The sequence below is a fragment of the Melozone crissalis genome, unplaced genomic scaffold (genome assembly GCF_028551555.1).
Source record: "Melozone crissalis strain CALT ecotype California unplaced genomic scaffold, PUWL_Pcris_2 ptg000016l_1, whole genome shotgun sequence".
Classification (NCBI taxonomy): domain Eukaryota; kingdom Metazoa; phylum Chordata; class Aves; order Passeriformes; family Passerellidae; genus Melozone; species Melozone crissalis.
The window spans coordinates 44,218,897-44,240,559 of record NW_026535794.1 but is presented as its reverse complement, the minus strand read 5'-3'; the positions used below and the strand labels follow the sequence as shown (position 1 = coordinate 44,240,559).

The window sequence follows — 21,663 nt, the reverse complement described above, 5'->3', positions numbered from 1 at the left end:
AGATTTATTTGGCCCTCTGACAGAAAACAGTTACCTCATTTCGTTGCTCCAAATTGCTTCCGGAGTGTCAAATTCTCCAAGGAATATCTCCGAAAATTTTTCTGGTTCATAGTTTTCTAAATAACACACCATTGCTTCAGGAAGAATATGTCCAAGTATACTTCTTTGAACTATATCTTGACTTTTTGTCTACAGAAGAGATCACATGGTCATCTCAACAATAATTGAATTTTGTCTTGCTTAATAATTTGAGACCTAAAAACTCTCCCCCTTTTCCCTTATAGTAGATAAATTCTAGTTAAAACATCTACAGGTAGTCTGCAAAACTATTTGGAAACAGAGTTAGTTACTGTTGCAATTTACTCACTTCTTCAGACTTGAAAGCTTGTTTTGTATGTGTGTATTTCAAAAACCTAGAAGAGAAACAGCAGTTATCTTCTTTTTGTTTGATACTTAGGTACTCTTGAATAGTAGCAGACCAACACAGTCCAGCTGGCAGGTATTACACATTTACTTTGAGATAAAAGAGTAACTGCAACAGTTGTATGAATTTATGTACTAAGTTCATTAAAACCTTGGGAACTCCACCAAGCTAAGCACTCCTGGGTTATAAATCTTGCCTCATGTTCATCATTTCAGTTTGAAAGTCTTACTCCTGAAAGCTGGTTTTCTACACACACAAAAAAAGATGCTATAGAGACACAGACAACCTCTGCTTTGTTAGATCATCACTGCAGGGATGACACAGGATTATTTTAGAGTAAGTGCTGACAGTTCTATTACACCAGAGTCATCATGGAAGCATGCAAGCATTGCCCAATGCATTTCACTGTCCAAGAGACTTAACTGGAATTATAGGACAGCTTTTTATGAACTACTGCATTTAGAAGAAAAGTACTGACAAGAATGGCAGTAGCTACCTAAATATGCAGTGCATTATCCAGCAGTACAGACTGTTTTAACTGTTTTAGGCTTCAATATTGAAAGAGGCTATTATATTTTTTTAACTCTTTCAATAGTTGTCTACTATCAAAAACTACATCAGCATATATGCAGCCTGTGTTACTACTTTTTAGTGCTTGCAAATGGCTTTTTCTACAGCAAGGCATGCCTAGTTGTACTGTTAGAACTGTTAGAACTGTGTCATAGGATACTTTCTCATTCCCTCTCTGGAAGGATAAGAAATTCACTTTTTAGTGACTGACTAGATCATGTGGAGGCAATTCTTCTAGAAGAATTTCATGTTGGTTCTAGCAAGCCACACTCCCCAAAGCATGTAGAGACGTAGGGCAGCAGTCCTGAGCATGACTGGGCAAGAGGTGCTTTTGGCTGTTCTTCTTCCTCACCTTGCAATAGGAAGTACATTGGAACCTGTGTACATCATGATGAAGAAGAATACTCCACTCAGATAAAAACGAGGTAACTGAGGGTTGTCTTGCATGACATGAGAGAGCAATACAGCAACTTTTTCCACCAGGATAGGATCAAAAGTCAGTAATAGCTGAAACCAAACACAAGAATTTATATTAGCTGCAAGTAATCTAACCAAAATTGAAGTTTTAACAAATTATTGGGACAACCCAGAAATTTACAGGTATTACAGTTAAAGAATACTTCAGCTTAAAAACAACAAGTGTCAATCAAAAAACATTTAAAGGGACCTCTGGAGATCATCTTGTCAAACCCCTCTGCTAAAAGTGTGATCTTCTAGACCTGGTTGATAAAGATCATGTCCAGGCGGTTTTTCAGTTTCTCCAATGATGGAAATATTTCCTTAAGAGATATTGGCTGAAAAGCATGAAATTTGCAACAACACCCTATGAAATTAACAACTGCTTGATCAGAAACCTGCACAATACTACAATTGTTCTTTGATGCATTTATCCCACCTAAAGTATCTACACGAGGAAGACAGAGTAAGTGAAACTTTCACTCATTCAGGCACATTTTTGAAGCGTTACTTACCTGAGTAATATGAGGAAGGCAAGTACTATCTGACAACAGTCTTTTCACTCTAGGCAGAGGTCTTATAATAGCATTATCTTGATCCCTAAAAAAATCAAGTAGTACAGCAGTAAGCACACGTGTGCTTTTTCTCTTTCAAGAACAAACAATTTTGTTAAGCATAAATATTAAGACTATTGAAGCTGTATTCTTTGTCTTTTTTGTTGACTTCAAAGTTTGTTGTTAGACTTGGTAAGTGTGGTTTAGTGTCCTGCATTAAAGCAGTTTTGTTTAAGTTAAACAAGAGCCTGTCTATAGCATTAGAAATGCACATAGCTTGTGCATTCATTCCTGCAGTTCCTTTCACAATATTAGTATTGTCTCATTTACAAACTCTCTATTTGCCCACAGAATTAATTACTACCATGTAAAAGGCTCTTTAATAGAGCTCCTTAATGTACTACTTTCTAAGAAAAGCTTTAAGACAGGATTTATTAATTCATGGATCTGCCAGAAAAAGTTAACCCCTTCTGCTGAAAATCACTGTTTACCTGCTGGGAAAATATCCACACATGGTGATGAGCATGTTGAGGACAAGTGTGGCAAGGTCAGTCTCATTCAACACAGGCTGCCCACTGGCAAGCAGGCACCACTTCAGCTGAGGGATAACCTGTAAAGGTCTCCAGCCATCCATACCCTGAGCCCAGCAACGAGTTTTTGAAGTCACCTTCCCATCGTTCCATAGTTCCTGCATCTGTTGCAAGATTAAAGATGAATTTAGTTTATTCAGCATTCAGAGCCACCTGTGCTCCTAAACACTCACACTCATGACAAGCTTTTAACTGCTATATGGCAGACTACTATAGTTGCATGAAATTTCAATGTGTTTATAACACTGTCATAGAATCATGAAGAAGAAAGTGTTGATTATGTTGGAACTAACTGAGGCATGGAGGGGTAGGCAGTCTTACCAAAAAGACTGCAGTTCTTGGCACTACATCAAGTCTCTTATCTAGCTTTAATCCGTATTTAAAGAGTTACTTGGAGAACACTCTTCAGCATTGTTTATGGTCCCTCTCACTGTTTGAAACACACCCAGTCACCAGGACAGAAATAATTTGTCAAGTTGTGAGTCTGAAGCTGACAGGTACCTCTTGAAAGCTGTAAGGACCACTCCTTTCTTTGTCAGCATTGCCAAAGTACCATTCTTTCTCGCTCTCCCTCTTCGCATCAGGTGCTGCCTCAATCACGTTGCTCTAAAAGTTGATGTTTACAAGAACAGCTTTAGCTTCACAGTGCAAATATCACATTTCTACAGGAAATGTGAAAAGTACATTGATTTTGTTAAGAATTGTCCCTTTCACAGAGCAACATATGAGTAGTAAGAAACAAAGGCCCTGTACCTGCAAAGGGACTGTAGCTCTGCTCGTGTGAAGATGTGCCAGAGTAAGAAGATCTACAAGGATTCTGATACCATTTGAATCCATAAGGTCCTTCACATTTCTCTGTTAACAAATGAACTGAGTTACCAAAAGCATTTTCTAGATAAGCATTGCTGCAATTAAGTATTGCAGAGTTTTATTCAAAAAAGAAGTGACCACAAAAAAAGTCAAATCATTCTCTAAAGCGACTGGATTTGGTGCAATCACCACAATATCTACACATTTCCTTCAGCCTTCTCACCAGTAAATAACAGCAATCACATTCCAGAAAGCTGTAGCAAACATTGTTCCAAAACTTCCTCAATACTTGAATTTTGGTACAAGTTAACTCTGAAAGACTACTTCAGACTATTTTATACAGTCAAGACTGATGAACTGCTGTTAAGTGTACATGTCCACCTTACCTTATTGAGGATCAGCTTGTTGAGGAACAGGATCAATCTGTCCCGCTCCAGCCTGTCAGTGCACTGTTTTAGTAGAAAAGAACAACTTAGTATATCACAGCACATACTGGAAGTTCCCTTCAAAAGTCAACATAGTTGCAGCTGCAAATCCCCATATTGTTTTTTCATGCCCAGAAAAACTGATGACTATTAAATGTCAAGTTTCATGCACAGCTAATAAAGGTAGTTTTCTGCCACTGAGGAGCAAAGGCCTTGCTGCCCTCTAACACTGATGTTGTCCTGAATCAAATCCACTATTCTGCCAAGTCCACAGTCCTATCAGGACTATGTCTGGATTCCCAGTGAACCAGTTAAAACAAGGACAAGAAAAAAAGAGAATGCTTTTAGCCAGCAGACAGAGAGGGTCTTTGATATTTCATCCCTGGTGAGATTAACAAGGCTCAAGGCAAAACAACAAGGGACTACCCTGATTCAGTTTCACTTAAAACAGCCAAAACTCATGCTGATGCAAGGAAAGAACTCCTCCTTCAGACTCCATGGAAATTTATTTTTGCAAGCTGAATCAGTTGTCAGACATAAATTAACAGACACTTAATAGGCAAAGCAGCTACTACTACAAATCTAATCCACCACATGTGCTCATCTAAAGCTATCATTTCATTAGGTCTGGGGCTATGACTCAAAGTCAGTACTTTGAAATAATGTGATGTGGAACAAGACTCTCCTCTCATAAAGCTTCTGCATTTTTCAAAATGAAGCTGAAGTTACATCTGCATTTTGTTGGCCTTAAAGAGACTAGTTTGAAACATCTCTAGGATCAGCAGGTTTTTTAGTTAAACTTTAATGAAACTGAAACAAAGGGAGATTCTAAGAACAGCTGTTGGCAGCATGGAAAAAAGTATTCACAAGCTGTAAACCCGAGTTTCACAGTAACTGAAGGATCTGAATGTACGTGGGACTAGCAAGCAGTATGTTAACTACTATATCCAGTAATTTAACATCATTCTTACCCTTTCTAACATTCCAACAATGTACTTAGTATCAGAAAATGGTCCTATTTCTTCATGACACCTTCCATAAACAATGGCCAATGCTTGCAGACACAAGCATTTCATATTCACTTTTGGGGTAAGCAAGAAGCGATGGTAGAGTTCATTGAAGAATTCATATCTAAAAAAGAAATGAGATTTTAGAAAAGAAAACAAACACAGACCTCAGGAATGAGATAAGGTTTTAATAATGACTCACGATCTTTTGATTGCTCCACTCTCTTCAGTTTCATCTTCTTCCAGCAGCAATCTTAGATAATAATCCCCTATTTTTATTTCCTCAGAAAGGCACTCATATTTTACCTGTAACACAGAACACCTTACTTAACAACGTATATTGTTTCTCCTTCTGGAAGTTTTTGCTCACATAACTATACTGAGCTTGATTGCATCTTAAAACTCAACAAGGTTAGCAACCTCTCCTAAGCTGTAGGAAAACTGAAATCTGCAGGTTTTCTGTTAAAGAAACACATCCACAGAATAGAACTCACTGGCTATTGCTGCCCCCCTGAATAAAGGAAGCTTCTCACCATACTGAAATCTCCATTTCCAGCCTTTAACTAACTTGTTTCTAATACCAGCTGGTTTTAGTAACTAAACTTGGATAACACATGATGCATTCAGTGACTCAAGTTTAATAAGTACTTATTCCACTGCAAGGTATTTCACTTAATGTTACTGTTACCTAATGTAAAGTATGAAATACAAGCATGACCTAATTACTAGTTATACTTACTATTCTGCTGGATAATAAAAGCCTAGAGGCATCAGTTCACAAAACAAGAAGCTGAAGCAAAATTGCCCAATAAAAGCCATCATTAACTTCAGAGCAACTACATTAAATTTAACAAATGCTTTAATGTTCAGTAATAACAAGAATTTGGAAGCACTTCAATTAGAGGTACTTCTAACATACAAGAAAAACCACTGCAGAGTGGCTTTTGTTATTTATAGTTTGCAGATTACTGTCATGAGGCCACAAAGTTATCTACAGATTTGATCACAGCATTACATACAATGATATCCCACTAACTGGTATGCTTTCAGAGGAGTATCAAGCCACCATCCTCCTTGGCAAAGTGACAGCTTTCACAGTTGATAGAAAAGCCTTTGTCACCACTATTCAAATACTTACAGCGTAGTCCAATAACATCTTCACTACTATTTAAAAGCAAATCTGTGAGACAGCAGCTGTTCAATCCAGTCCCAAAGTATCCTGGCTTGTAGCTGCAAGAATGCTACTGCTACATTCCAGCAGCATAAAGCCACACAGAAGCATAGGGTACATGGGGGAAGTCTGCATTACTAAGCTTCAAATCTGTACTTCTGATTCTGTCCCAGTTTACAGCGCTAAAAAGTTGGGATAGCAGACACTGACACCCAGAAGTCCTGACCTATACCTGAAGGAAGCTTTGGAACACAAATGACAGCACAAGAAATATTAATCTAAACCCAGTCTTAGCTATTTCCTGTATCAATATAAGAAGCAACCTGTAGTTGTGTGATAGGGATAAACTGCATACATAAAAATGCTCTCTTATAAAACATTAGCCTGATGTCCTGCAGTTCTTCCTGATTTGCATAGTAGCCAGACGAAAAATTCCCCAAGCCAAGTTTGTTCTCATGTCACTAACAGTTCTCAGCTCAAATGTCACTAGAAAGCTATACTCTAACAAGGATGGCAATGGGAAAATCTAAGGAATATCTTGCAGTTGAATTTAAGGGTGGCCTTGCTTTGCTTTAGTGTTACACATTAATTAAAACCACATTTTTGTGTGGAACCACAACAATACTAGAGATAAGAGAACAGTACAGGAAGTGTTTATTAGCATATTACTTGAAAACATCTTGCAAGATGTTTTGAGAAAGCCAATCAGGACCATACTGCTATAATTTACAATGCAACATGTTTTAGGCCCATAACCTATTCATGATTTGGCAAGCCAGTATTTAACAGATACAGGATTACTGAAACATGAAGGAAATAAAGATAAACTTGTTATCAGGAAGAAGTGACTTCTGAAACTACCCAAACCAATTCTGACAGAACACACTCAAAAACAAGTTTGACTTTATCTGGAAAACAGTGCAAGGACTAACTCTTGTCTTAATTCAAGAATACACCACGGGTTCTGATAAAAGTTTCATCTCTACAGCACCATTTGTTGGGTTAAAGAAGCTTCTGTTTTGCCCAGTGACTCTGGACAGTAGTACCTGTTCACTGATTCAAGCCTTAGCAGTTGATCCCATAACCCCTAAAAAAAAAATCTATCTTGCAGTCAGAGATCATCAACACAAGATTCACTTGTAGAATAAGAGACAGAAGTGACATTTCAAGTGATACTTTACAGATGCAGTTTGTCTTCTCATAGGTCATTTACCTCAAACTCCTGGTGGTTCCATGAGATAACATTAGCACTACCAAGTTCTCTGTCAATATTAAATGCTCTCATCTCAGACTCAAGAGTATCTCTCAGTTCTTCCCGTGTTTTGAAGTTCCAAATCAAGTTTGATCTAGCATGATCCTGAACAAATCTAAGAAAGAAGTTACATAGTTTAAACCCCTCAAAACATGATCTGAAAAGCAGACAAGATTCAGCTGGCAAGCCAGAGGAGATTGTTAGCATTAATGGACCTTAATTAGAAGGGAGAGAGCAGTGGTCTCCAGGTTGCTACAGTAATTACAGTTGTTCACTTGTATACTGTTTTGATAGCCATGGAGGCCAGCCTAGACTAAAGCATGCCTGTGTCATCCCTTAGGGCTCAGTTTGCCATCTGTATGTAGTTGATGACAAGGAGACATGCAAGTGATTCACTGTAAGCCAGTAAAGGCTACAGGTAAACAATACAGAGCAGTAGACATGCTGTGTTTTAAACCAATAACAACATTAAAAAATAGCTTATGCAGTAAAATAGAAGTTGATGTCTTAAACGTCACAAAACAGTCAGTGGACATTCTTTAATAGCAGTTACCAACACAGCCTTTGGATCCAAAGACTTAGAATGGACTTTAATACCAAAGGTTTAGGAACACAGTCATCTTCCTTTCATGACACTGTATTTGACATTTAGAAACATCAAGCAGTTAGGTTTATGGAATTCCCCAAGCTTGCTTACATCGTTTGTTAGCCAAGCCAAGCTTTATTAGTCTAACACAATGGCTCTAGCCAAAGAGATGTATTTTCTTTCAGATGGAAGCTCCTCCCTTGTAAACTTTGACAGCTGTAAGAACTCACAGGTAAGCAAGCTGCATTTAGGACCTGTGGCACTATTTGAAATCCAGTATGCATGTGCTTTCTCTTGCCCTGCTTTAAGCTCATGTTTGTTCCAATTCAAGTTACAACATCTTGAGTAGTTTACAGGTACCATCAAACTACAATACTTTCCAGCGCTACTTCACTTGGCCTTCAGCACCATGCAGATTTGCACCTGCATTTACTCTTCCTTTTGGTTAAAGGGAAAAAAAATATGTAGTTTGATATTTCAGAAGCTTTCTAAATTCCTCCTTTGCCTAAACACAAGTGAAATCTTTAAGTATAGCTTAGGGTGTTTTTAGTAAGTAGCTGTTACACAACACTTGCACTGTTTCAAGGCAGGCAGAAATTCAAAGTCACAGAAACTCAGAAGATATTAACAAAAATATCCAGCCAGCTAAGAACCTGTATTAACTTTAGTATTTTCACCTGTAATAAAAGAGATCCCAGTTTGCTTCTATTTTTATCCTTTGGCGCCGTTTCCTTAATATCACTGGTTTTTGAATCATGTTCTGCAAAATAACCAAATTTCATAAGTCAGTAGAGGCAGATATCTCCCATTTTTCCCTTTTAAAATAAAAGGCTATATTTTTTACACTCCTTCAAAAACCATACTAAGTTAAGCCTCATTAATTAGGTCTCCTTTTCTAGTGAGTAGCAGCAACAGACTTTCACAAGTGTTATTTGCACCAAGTTAAATCATGCCAGAGAAACTTTCAGCTGTTTGATGCATCATTTGTTTAGAAGCAAGTTATCCCTGAGAAAAGCCTAATTCCCACCACCATAGGTATTCATCAGCTCCAAAGCTGATGGAGGTGAAAACTCATATGAAAAATGTTTTGCCCTTGAAAGGGAAGAAGTAGAGGGAGTCACAAAAATAAAACCAAGCCTGACTTGGTCACTGAAAGATTCCCTATTTTGATGAAGCATGAAATCACTGTTATCATCTACATGAGGTATCACATGCAAGCAGAAGTCTGAGCAACAGAGTCCACGCAAGTGACAAGAGATATACAGACTCACCATATTGTTTCTGTCCTGATTATGAAGAAAAATTGGAAGAAAAAGAAAAATACATTTAACACCCCAGAGTCACTGAAGTAATTTAAAGTGGTAACACCAAACTTGCTACTACATCTTCCAAGCTACACTTGCACACATTTGCTGTGAAATGATACAGCTCAGAACTCCACAAAGAAAAATGACTCTTTAAACTCAGTATCAGACAAGTTGTTTAAAGTGCAATTTGACCTTCCATTGTTTTTCACATTTCTTCATTTCTCCTGTTTTGAACCTGATTCACCATTATTTCTCAAATATTACTGTCAAACTTCTGCACCACATTCTACATCAAACTTGAGGCTAGATTTTCATAAATTAAAGCTTATTGCTATATCAGAACAAGTACAAAGACAGGCATTTTCAATACTCTGCATTGTGCTTTTCATCCTTCCTTGCATGCACAACAGACTGTTTCACTTCCAGAATGCATAAAAACAAGCTTAGTCAATATAGTAAAGAAAGTTAAGGGAAACACCTCAGAATTTAGAGAGTTTGTCTTTTCGAACATGGCAATAAAACTAAAAGAAAAAGGAGACCAATAGACTCAAGCAATGCTTAAGCTCTCCTCTTACAATATTAGACCAAAACAGTTTTTTATGACTTCAGTCTCAATCATGACCTTAGGTACAGTCTTGTGTTGCCCTTCAAGCACTGAGATACCTATATTCAAGTGAATCCCAAGGTGGTGTCCATGGCAGGGGAAATAGAACTTGATGGTGTTTAAGGTCCCTTCCAACCCAGGTTATTCTATGATTCTTCAAGAAGGTTCCATAGCTAAATTATCACTGGTGTAAAGTATATAATTTTGAATGCAAAGAATATTCCATTTCTTTTAAATATACCTCAAAAACTGATTTTGCCACATTTCAAGGAATTTTCTCCTCCATAATCATCTTACAAGAAATGCATATAAGCTGCACTGCAGTTTGATACAGTTGGCTAAAGCCTAATAGATATGCTGAAGGAATTCATTTGCCTGTTTTACATTCTCCCTGGATCCTTTTTCTAATCCAAAAATAGTAAGCACTACAGAGTTTGCTAAAAGGAAGGAGAACTCTCAAATCAAAACACTTCTTTACTATTTCAGCGTGTCTTCTGACACTCAACAGTGACTTAGTCAAGTTACTCTAACAAAGACTTTCAAATACTTTTACCTCTTTTTGAGCTATGCCCATTCGATCTCTCCAGTGCATCAAGACTAGATCCACCTTCTCTTTGGCAAATTTTTCAACTTCTTTTGCAGCTTTTCCAGCCAGTCTCTGCCACTCTGGCACTTTATTGAACTTGCCATACTGATCCTGCAGAATAAAACCAATTACTTAGTTGTGGGTTATCTTTGCTGCAGGTCAATGCAGCAGTCAAGTGTCTGTATTACAAAAGTCACTAAAACAATACATCTATATAATGGAATAGGAAAGATAACTACAATTACTTACAGTTGCAATTTTTAAGTTATCTCTAACATGCATTCTGTCAGCATCTTTTTCAGGAACAGGATCAGCACTGTCAAGGTATGCCAGCAAACCTGGTGGCTAAAAGCATTTAAAAACAGTGTAAACACACACGTGGCTAATTAACAGAAACCAACACTTTGGGTAATAACACAATTTCTTTAAATCAGGGATTTCAATTTATATTCTACTCTAAAGTAGGTATGTAAAGCTCCAGCATTTTTTTTTTGCTGTGAGTAGTAAAATGCCACCATCCTCAACAGAATTGCTTAACAGAGACATATTACTGGCTTCAGTGCAGCAGAACCCTTGGCTATACCCCATTTCTCAAAGCAGCACTTAATGCACCTAAAGAATTCAGGAAGAAAAGAGTTGATCCCAGGGCAACACTGAGAGAGATGAATAATACTAGAATCCATCCATATCCTCTGATATGGACTAAATGTTACATGTGACATTAGAGATGAGACAGTCTTTTTTGACTAAGCTTTCCATAAGATAGTGTTCAAGATCAGGACAGTTTGCTCTGCCAAAAATGAAGGAACTGCTATTTTGAAATTAAAAGCTAGTAATTTAACAGATAGGATAATTTCTTACAACACTACTTATTGAACTAACTTCACTGAAGTAACTTAATCAAGAAGCATTCAGGAGGCTGTAAGGGTGAAAGAACATATGAGCGATCAGGATATGAACTAACAACATACAGATTTAACCAAGTTACAAGCAAACAAAGTTGGACAAGCAAGGCATGAAAGCATGGACAGAACTCCTGATACTTTAATTTCTTATTGGCACAAGAAAGCATTAGAGATGTGCTTACAATGTGTCCCCCCTTTAATCAAGAAAAAGAAGTCAAGACATCTTATTTTTAAGTTTTGTGTTAAAGTATCTTAAAAAGTGTCAGGAAAGTAACAAAATTTTTAAAGTATGAGACGCTTTGAACCTCATCAATACCCTTTAATTAGCAGATGCCAGACTGCTGATCTCCCAGGCAATACCTTCCCCTTGAAGGAAAAAGGGAATATGCTTACTATATAGACTGTCCCAACTTTGATACTGCAAGCTTTCATATTTTATTTTTTTGCTACTCCATATTTTGTTTTTACTTACCAAAATACGTTTCAACAAATTCATAGCAGTTTTGTTCCCAGCTGTCCAGAGGCCAACCAAATGTCTACTTAACTGTCTGAAAAAGCCATTGAAATTAACAAACTGCAAGTTAGTACTTGAAAGAGATTTTTAAACCACTAAACTGCCACCCTCACCATGCTGATGAAATGAAGATGAGCAAGAGCTTCGCACTCTTGAGTGAGCACAAAGCATTACATAGTTCAAGGATATGCTTAGCATGCTTTAAAGTGTTGCCTCTAAGAAGTTCCAGTGAAGTTAGTGGAACAGCAGCAGCACATGCTTTTTGATCTAGACCTCATAGAACACTTGAGCAATAGAGCAGAAACATCTAATAACCAAGTGTAAGTTTATCCAGCCAACCTTAACTTATAGCTAAAGTTAAGAGGCTAGAAGCCATCAAGAACTGCTACATGCTCTACTTGAAGTTCTTAATACCAGTTACTGACTAGAAAATCCTTTCTGGGAACCTGCCTTCTATGCCAACTGATGCTTTCTGCCAACATTTGTCACTAGGATTCTACTGCACTGAACTGAAGCATTGCTACAAGCACATTGTAAGTAGCAGCACCAAACAGAACTAGCATGACAGATGGTTTCATACCCGCTCTCTCCTGGATGACACACAGTGGCAACAAGCTCCACTTGTCCCTACAATCCTTAGCAACTCTAAGCACTTCAGCAATTCACAGCTAAAGCTTCCATAATCTTGTATTTGGGTGGAATTAATTGAATCATCACTCATCCTGCACAGCATACTCTCAGAGATCACAAGTTGTACTGACTGTTGATTCAGGGAATAACTTCTGTGAGGAAACTTCTCTCAGATAGGATGGGTGATCCTAACTGCATGCAAGATGCCTAAGATGTGCACATCCATTTTTATACAGTTGTACAGTACAAGTTGAAACTTTTTACAAGTTCCATTTTACTTGCCTTTTCTTTCCATGAATTAAAAGAAATAAAAATCAAAGCTTGAGCCATTAACAAGTAACCAACCCAAACCCACGTTAACAAAAAAAATAATCAGGGGTTTATTAAGTTGCTGCAGTTTCAGCTGAAGCTTGTCCTACTAAAACATACCAGCTGCTAAAGAAAATATTCTCCTGAAGAACTGCAACTTTTCTTCCTTAAAACTCCCAATGTTTGCTAGGCCATTACTTAGAAATTTTCTTTTAAACATGATATATCAAGTGAGATGGACATACCTATTTGTAAGCATCCTCTGATCTGTGCTTATTGTAAACATAGCAGTGTGCAAGTGACGAGGTAAGGCACCTTCACTGAGGGCAAGATCTTGCATTTTGGTAGCAATCTCTTTGTCTCCTTCCTTTGGAAATAGGGCAAGATGATTACTAAGGAAAGAATCTTAGTTAATCTGCTTTTATCTCAGTCTAAAGTTCCAAGGCCTTCTTGACCATCAATTATACCAACTAATATTCAAAAACCAGAATTTAGAGTATGATAGGTTTTAAGTGAAAGTTCTCAACAGCAACTGCTCAATGCTGTAGTAAAGCCATGGACCAGATAACTGGTAGTTGTATCTATGAGGACAGTAACTGAAGAGGGCAGGATGCCTGTCTCCCATCATACATCAGGAGGTTTGCAGTAGCAGTAACATTTTCACACTGCAATTATAAATTGGGATGAAACAGAGAATGGCAGCCACACATAAGTGCTTTTTGCTTGACTTTTGCCAACAGTAACCACTTAAGATTAATGGCTGCTGTTCAGTTCAGACAGCCACATGGGTAAGACTGCCACTCACTCAAGACACAGTTGCAATGAATAAGAAAAAGGTTTTGCAGCACTTTTACTCATCTAAATTACAGGACTTTAATTAAATAACATAGTAACTTTCAGCTAATATTATCAGGTACATAGATGGAAATGTGAAGATTTGGAATACCTCTATTTCAAGTGTTCATTCACTTCCATTCCAAGAAAGTACTAGATGGATTTCAGATGCATAAGCCACTGTGATGAGCCACTAACTTAAGCCCTGAATTTCAACCCAGGAAATGTCAAGAGTCAGTTAGCAAGGTCACCCTGCAACAATCATGAGCAACCCTTGAAAAGTATGGACTTGGCCCATACATTATGTGGTATGGAAACTTAAAGCCAAAGCAAGGACAGAGGCTGACATCACTAGTCTCCTCTGGGACACTACTGCCTACTAATCCCAGTCCCATTCCATCTGGCAATGCATCCCAGGAAATATGACCTTTCCTCCTTGAAGTACCCTCCAACATGCAGAAGTCTGGTGGCTCTGAGGTATGTGGCTGAGCTACGTACAACATTTACAGCCAAATCTTGACTGCAGTATGAAGACATGCAAGGCACTACCTAATGTCCCAACTCACATGCTTTCCAAACCCCCAAGTGTAAGACAAAGCAAGTTGCTATATTAAACCACTCACAATTAAGCAGGTGCTCTGTTCCTCACTTCCAACTTCCCCCTCCCCACTCCCCACTTTGAGAAGCTAATAAAACAAATTTCTCTTGGTAAGCAATTGCACTTCCAAAATAGACAATACATATTTTGCATGTTATCCCAGCTAACATTGATGAAATCTCACCTCTATTATTGCCTTCATCACCAAACCTGCTCCTTTCACAATTGCCATGGAAGGGTGCTAGAACAGAATGTTAACAAAAAAATTATCCAAGTGTAAAAACTGAAGATTAGATCATCTGTGATTCAGTTTCCTTAACTAATGTACATGGCTGTTCTACCTCCAATTCAGTTTGGTGAGAGCTAGCCTTAAGAAGAGTTCCTTCCCTGTATCTTTGAACAAGCATCTCTCATGCAACTCCCAGACAGAATTCCTGGCACTGAGCAGCAGTATATATCAAAAAAGCTGAAATAATGCTGAGGAAAGCAGCTGACACAAGCTGACACTAATCAAAAGCAGAAGAAAATACTATTTTTACAGTAACAAGGCATTAATATTATAGCTAAAAATGCTACAATCCTTACAGGTTTACTACTGAAGAGGATGTTATTCTTGTTTTCTGACACTTAACTCTCATTTTACTCTCATTACTGAGAAAGAAACAAAAAGGCAGAAAACTTGCCAATCAGGGGAAGATCTGTGCATCTGTTGAATCTATCCTGAAATCCAAGTGGTATTTTACTGTGTTTCTGGAAACAGGTCCTAGGCAGTCTATCCTACAATGATTTGGGTCACTCACTATAGAATAATCACCTCAACCTGGTATCTGAAGGCAAAATTATAAGCTACTAAAACATTCACCAAGATAGAAAAGATTCAGGCACATTAACCAGCTGAAGCCAAATCCATCTTTCAGTAAAACAAGAAAAATTTCATGTTCACTGATTACCTGAAGCCTCTAATATTAGTGAAAAGTAAGTCTTACCTGAAAGAGCTTAAATAGTGTTCTTCCATTAGATGCCACCATTTCCAGCAACATGTCAAACTGCTGCCCCTCAGTAGTCTCACTATATGGAGCACATAGGGCAAATGTCAGGAAGTCCAGAAGTGAACTAATTACTAGGGCACCTGTCCCATGATCCTGAAATTAGGAAGACAGGTATGTAACTCAGATACAGTGGTTCAAGAGTATTCATGATGCTGAAGGTGCTCTTCCCTGCCATAGCATTAAAATAGTCTGTAAACAAAAACTATGGGTTTAGAATATTCCATTACTCTGAGTATGGCACTACCCTGGTAAATAATTGGTTTCTAAAGCATGTTAGAGACTCAAAATACTTTTATCTAGTTTAATCCAACAAATTCAAGTTTACACTATTCGTTTACTTAAAAGAAACATCCAGTTTTCACATTAAACATGCAAACATTTGTTGCAGGACATTCAAAATCTGTGGTATTGACAGCTATGTTCTAACCTGCCAAGATCCAATCTTGATTAGAACAAACTTCAGTGCCAGACAGAGCTGTATTTTAAACTGTAGGTGCAAATACATTCAAAGATACATCTCAGCATGATAAAAGCATTTTCATTGAAATTAGGAAAGGCACTTAAAGAAGCTCAAATCTGTTTCCGAAATTTCACTTACCACATGGGAATTGAATTTCTCTAGTAGATTTTCTAGAAACTTCTTTGAAGAAAGAAGGGAAGCTTTGTTCAACTGCTCCTGCCTCAAGTCATAGTCATCATGCATGGGCTATAAAAAAAACAAGTATTCACTACACAGGAACATTTCAACCCTCAGTTCTTAACAGCTGTAATCCAAAAGCCACTCTCTCTACACACAAAAACTTCAGTTCAGTTCAAGTTCAGCAAGAAATCAAGAAATCACTGTAAAACAAGTCATTCCATGTCTGAACACACTGCAAGTTGAATGGCAGTCCCTATTTCTACATCTTTCAGTAGCCTGAAGTTCACATATTCCAAAGTGAAAGAACCTGAAATTTAATACTTACACACATAAGAGCACACAGCATGTCAATAGAGGCATGGGTTACTCCATCATTGTTCCTTTTGAGGGCTTTCACAACCTTCACTCCTAATCGTTCTCGAAATCTTTTGAAAGGGAAGCAAAACCACTAAGATCAGAGAAGAAACTAAAATCTTAAAATTAAGATGAAATCTAATCAGTGGCCAAGAAGGGTCTGCTCCTATTGCATTTAGCAAGGCAGTACCTTGATATTTTCATAAATTTGAGATTCCTGGTAGGAAAATATTGACTTTACTGTTAACATGCCAAGCACATTCATCAAAATAAAGACATATCTGTGTAGTTACAGGATACTATTTATAGAGAAACTGAAATTTATAAAGGTCTCAGACAAAGCGCTTTTGTTACTCTTCCTGCAATTCTCTATATTATAGTTCCTCTATATTTCCTAGTCAGAAACATTTCAAAGAATCTTTCATTTTCAGAACAATAGACAGTTTTTCTGCTTCCTTATGTTATTTAAGACAAACTCCAAGCACTCTGTACATACTACAGAAGTACAACCTCCTAACACCATTTTATCTTGTGTTGAACTGAAGATAGCAATGACATCAGCATACTTTGAGACTGAAGAACTGCCTACTTCAAGGACAGATGAAGGTACATGTTAAAAATTATTCCACTAGGAAAATCATTAAACTGTATTTGCCTCAAGACAGAGTATTTAGCACAGGAAGAATCAGCTTTCCTTGCAAATGATTACCTGGGATTCTCAATTTGCACAAAAGCCTGGTGGCAGCCTCATACTACTGAAAACCATCATGTACAGAGTCTTACAGTCCTCTTCAGAAGGGAATTCCATTTCTCACTTTAAAGTTACTAACAGAAGTTCAAGGCTTATTTTCATCTACTACTTTCAAGCTTGAAGAGACTTTGCACTTACTTTGGAAGCTGAGTAAAGGCAAGGAAGCCTGCTTTTGAAGCCACTAGTCGTCTTACTGCTTGGAATTGGCTTTCAAGCTCTGCATTAGATGCTGCAACATCTCCCTCTTGGGAGAGCAATGCTGTTATGGCATTATTAATGAGCTTTTCCTTGTTTTCTGAGAAAAGACCCTGGTTAAAAAATAACAATCATTAATTTCTTTCTGCATTAGCAACATCTTAAAAGGATGGGTAAAGGCTCTGTTCTTACATCTTGTGTAACTGCATGTAGGACTCCACTGTAGGAAATGTTAGCATTGAACCTGAACACAGCATCTGCAAAGTTACCATCTGGAAAAAGACATATCAAAAGTTAAGTGTACAGTACCTGACTCAATATCTGGATGCTTTAAAAAGCACTATAAACCCACGTAAGAAGCATTAGCTTACTTGGAGGAGCAGCCAAAAACTTCAGATGAAGGCTCTCTACTTCCTCATCCACAGGCATACTGAGTAATCCCCAACGCTGGCCTTTGTGTGTGGAGGTCATTTTCACACACACATCTCTATTACCAGAGGCTCTCACTCCATCCAACAAGCTAGCCAGGAGAGAATCTCTGGGTTGGGACAATGACACAAAATACAATTGATATCAGAGAAGTGGTGCCAAAGAAACAAATTATAAGAGAAACAGGGGTAAAAAAAAAATCACATCATGAAAGGCAGCAATACCTGGAATCTCTTACTAATGCTACTGCAAACAGCTACACCTCTGGAAGAAACCACTAACTTTCAGTGTTCCTTTATGCACTGTAGGGAGAGAGCTGACTTACACCCAGTATAGCCAGCTGCAGCCTTTCACTAATGGGATCAGTTCTAGATTATCTGTTAATGAGTGACACATGTTGTTAGCCAATTCATCCCTGGGCTTTCTGCAAAACCTCACTTAGCAGGATTAGACTGTATTACAACTGCAAGTGCACTCAGGGACTGTTCTGTTGGTTGTTTTAAATAGAATCAACTAAGACTGTCTCAAGCAGAGAGCTCAAAGGGTTCACAACCTTCACATTTCCATATCACTTAGACTGTGCTTTCTTCCCTTGTTTCAGATACACTACTTAACCAAGTACAGCAAACACAGAACTATATTGCTTAGGAGAAACAGGCTGTATCTAACTGTCCAACACCCTTTCATGTTCATCAGAAAACTTCTGGAGAGATTTGTTTAAAGTTGGGATGAAGGTAAATGGGAGAGATTTAGTTCCTGTAACAAACCTTGATTTATAAGTGGCAAACTGCTAGAACAGCAAGGCTTTGAGTTAACCTCTCCCAAGGGTCAGAATTTATAGAAGCTGAGGAACTACAAGTGCTACAGTAGTGACTTCCATTTGAATCTGTAATGCACAGAAGCTCCAGTTACCTTTCTGTTGAAGAGTATTTTCGAATTTGTCCTTTGATGAATTCAATGGTGAAAAGCTGGGGGTTTTCACAGTCACACACTATTGCAAATACCTGAAAATAAGGGACAAAGATCACATTCATGAAGTAACGTTATTTAGCTACTCTACAAATTAAGGCTTGCATATACTATCAATTCCTCCCTTTTAGAGCCTTTATTTGAAGAAGTGGTAGTGAGAAAGAATGCCCTTACCTCGCCTAAAGGTTTCAAAGTTGCAATGTTGTAGGTAGCTGGATCCCTCTCAACTAAGCAAGCTTCTGTAAGAGCTAGTATTCTTTTCACAGGTTCCTTGTAAAAGAAGAGAGAGGCATGCTAGGAAAGAGAATACTTAGTGCTTAATAGGAACCAAGTATGTTCAGTCTGACAGCCTTACCAAGTGCCTAGGTGTTATTTTTTGAACAACAAACTCTGCTAAAGATGTTATAGATTCATCATTGCTGTACTTCCCAAAGCGAAGGTTCAAGTATTGCTCAAATTCTAGGGATTCTTTCCTTATCCGCAGAGAGATGCCTATGAAGTTGCCAGCATGGTCTATTGCACTCTTGATAATTTCATCCCTCTGCTCAGAGGCAAACAGGTGCTGCAAATTTTGTCAGGAAAAACAATTAACAGGTGAAAATTATGGCACAGCTGAAGAAAATCACAGTTCTAGAAATAATCCTTTACTATATACCTAATGGTAGGGAATGTTCACAGCAGCTGGACTGGCCTTGGCTAAGTGCATGGCATAGACAGGAATTTATTACACAGGAGATCCACTATTAACTTTACATTTGCCTTTAGAAAGAAAATCTATAGCACCTATTCCTAAAGGATACCCTGCTACACATTAGTGTGCCATTGAAGTTATGGTCTGCATGACCTGCCTGTCCACCCTTGGCAACCGACCCTGACAGCCTGGCAGGAGTGAGGACCCAGAGAAAGCAACTGGGGCTAGCACTGGTGATCTTCAAGGTAAGGGCAGCTCTAGAGGATCAATTATACATTGCTAATTTTATGTCAAAGAAAAGCATGCTGCAATACAAATGACATGGAAACCCTCATCTAGTTCTATTTTAGAGACTGAGGTAGCCATACCTAGGAATTAATTTATGGTTAATAATGTAAACATCCTTTTCAGCTGTTTGAAGTATAGTACACAGAAACCCTGTCATGATTTTAGAACCAACATTACATTGCAATATTTCCCAAGAAAAGCTGCTAAGTAATCAGATCACAGGTCTAAAGAGGCAATGGCATCACTGATCAATCTATTTCTGAATTGAATCCCTACATCAGTTAGGGATTAGTAACACACTAATGTAAATTTGAAAAATGACAGGAAATTCCACATCCACATTACATTCATATTGACTAGCTAAAAAAACTAGATATCCCACCCTTTCTAGTTCTTAAACATGCAATACACACACACACAAAACTCCCCACACCAAAAACCAACCTCTCAAATATTTTAACTAATTTCCTTTCCTTTTAGGATCTGTCCCTAAGCCATGAGGCCTCACAACTGGCTCCCAAAGATGCCCATATTTGTATGCTCCAACTATGTTGAAATTTCATTATTAAATATGCAGCTATACATATCCTAAGAACCATACCAAGATATTTTGATTTCATACTCACCAATCTACTAAACCCTCCATAGAGGATACAGAAGCCTCCCTGATAGCCAGTAATATCAACAAAGCCTTCAATATTTCTGTAGTCATAGGAGCACAGGACCTTATTTGTTGCAGGGTCAATTTGGTCAATACCTCCAGGAGTCACTTCCAGAATCACAGGTTTCCTTGTATCACTCCAGTGATGCTTATAGCAATTATACCTCTGCAGGGAGAGCTACTTTTAGACATCCATGCACACTCTTTTACTACACAGTAGTTCTCTACTTAGCTAGTAAGTTAAAAATATCACATAATTTCCCTTAATGCTGTTGTCTATATTAAGAACACTATGAAGCAAAGGAAAGTAGCTGTAGCTGACAATTGACAAGGAGGTCACAGCTTAAACAATGCACGTTGAAGCAAGAACCTAATCCCAAAAGAGCCACTCTCAAAGGAAGTAAGTTCTCTTGCTGCAGAAGGTGGTCTACTCACAGACTTCTGAACACTGTGGTTAGATGAGGAAATAGCATTTACACCAAATGCTGTTATTCAGCTAATTAAATCAAGTTAAGGTAAGTTTGGCGCTGTAGTGAAATTTTTTCATCTCCTGCAGTCACATTCCATTACAAATACAAACTTACTTTAGCCAGCAAAAGTTACAGGTCTGTTCTAAACTACAATAAGACAAAGGGGATCCCCATATTCCAGCAGTGTTACTATGCTCATGACTGAAGATTTATTCTATGAAACATTTTAAATTACTTAAAGTAACTTTAAGCACTTGAAGTACTGCTGTCTTCTATGTCCAAAAGACAAATATGAAGTCCAGCTCTGTAGACTGCATTGCTTATTGCTGTATTACCACAATTCAGTGAATGCCAGTCTCGTCTGTAATCTGACCTATAGAAATCCTTTTAGAAAGCATCAAATTTTCAGGATGTTATGCAGAAAATACTTAATTAGTAAGTAAAGCAAACACTGACTAACATGAATCAATGTTTTTCTCCTCTCCAGATAAGAACTCCACGTAGCTCAGCCCTGTATTTCAACAGTAACATTCATAGTCTATGTACAAGTATAAGGCTCCTGCCAATAAAAATGAGCTCAAATATTCCACTGGTAAAGAGGTTCCCACTGCTTTTGAACAAACTCCATTTTCTCTTCTCAAAGACTTCAGATCCAAATTCACAAAAGCTATTTTAGGTAGCACATATAGCACAAGCATAAAATACATGAACAAAGCAGAAACCTGAGTCTTTAGATAATTTCCTTAAGTGGCACATGATGCAGGTAAGCCAGACACTCACACTCACCCGTCCTGTGATTTTTCCTTCTGAGAAGTCTGTCCTGAATCTCTGTTTTTAAAAAAGTTAACAGTGAATGAATGCAAATATGACAACCTATCAATCCAGAAAGTCTACATTTAAGCTGACTCTGTTTTATGAGACTTGTATTAAGCCTCCTGAGAAGGCTCACCATTCTAGTGCAGTTAATAAATTCAATATTTGTAGCTTTACTCACTCTTGACAAATCATGCAGTACTTGCTCCAACTGACACTGG

The 21,663-nt window shown here is 37.9% G+C and overlaps 1 protein-coding gene across 2 annotated transcripts in view; it reads right to left on the bottom strand.

The window, feature by feature from the left end:
• Positions 1 to 21,663, bottom strand: part of DNAJC13 (DnaJ heat shock protein family (Hsp40) member C13) — a 57,126-nt gene that overhangs the window by 22,864 nt on the left and 12,599 nt on the right. For both annotated transcript variants that reach the window (XR_008482934.1, XM_054273277.1), the window contains exons 5-33: positions 21,416 to 21,457; positions 20,125 to 20,325; positions 18,875 to 19,081; positions 18,694 to 18,789; positions 18,463 to 18,554; positions 17,493 to 17,659; positions 17,314 to 17,393; positions 17,065 to 17,234; positions 16,147 to 16,246; positions 15,780 to 15,887; positions 15,119 to 15,274; positions 14,317 to 14,373; positions 12,946 to 13,067; positions 11,720 to 11,795; positions 10,592 to 10,687; positions 10,310 to 10,453; positions 9,117 to 9,131; positions 8,523 to 8,605; positions 7,221 to 7,374; positions 5,039 to 5,142; positions 4,801 to 4,960; positions 3,791 to 3,853; positions 3,348 to 3,449; positions 3,096 to 3,200; positions 2,496 to 2,698; positions 1,966 to 2,050; positions 1,347 to 1,501; positions 368 to 413; positions 35 to 189 (exon numbers count right to left, since the gene is read on the bottom strand). Coding sequence is in view for 1 of the 2 variants with exons in the window: in XM_054273277.1 (XP_054129252.1) it covers positions 35 to 189; positions 368 to 413; positions 1,347 to 1,501; positions 1,966 to 2,050; positions 2,496 to 2,698; positions 3,096 to 3,200; positions 3,348 to 3,449; positions 3,791 to 3,853; positions 4,801 to 4,960; positions 5,039 to 5,142; positions 7,221 to 7,374; positions 8,523 to 8,605; positions 9,117 to 9,131; positions 10,310 to 10,453; positions 10,592 to 10,687; positions 11,720 to 11,795; positions 12,946 to 13,067; positions 14,317 to 14,373; positions 15,119 to 15,274; positions 15,780 to 15,887; positions 16,147 to 16,246; positions 17,065 to 17,234; positions 17,314 to 17,393; positions 17,493 to 17,659; positions 18,463 to 18,554; positions 18,694 to 18,789; positions 18,875 to 19,081; positions 20,125 to 20,325; positions 21,416 to 21,457 (3,344 nt within the window). In the remaining variant the exon portion in view is untranslated. The remainder of the gene's footprint in view (positions 1 to 34; positions 190 to 367; positions 414 to 1,346; positions 1,502 to 1,965; positions 2,051 to 2,495; positions 2,699 to 3,095; positions 3,201 to 3,347; positions 3,450 to 3,790; positions 3,854 to 4,800; positions 4,961 to 5,038; positions 5,143 to 7,220; positions 7,375 to 8,522; positions 8,606 to 9,116; positions 9,132 to 10,309; positions 10,454 to 10,591; positions 10,688 to 11,719; positions 11,796 to 12,945; positions 13,068 to 14,316; positions 14,374 to 15,118; positions 15,275 to 15,779; positions 15,888 to 16,146; positions 16,247 to 17,064; positions 17,235 to 17,313; positions 17,394 to 17,492; positions 17,660 to 18,462; positions 18,555 to 18,693; positions 18,790 to 18,874; positions 19,082 to 20,124; positions 20,326 to 21,415; positions 21,458 to 21,663) is intronic.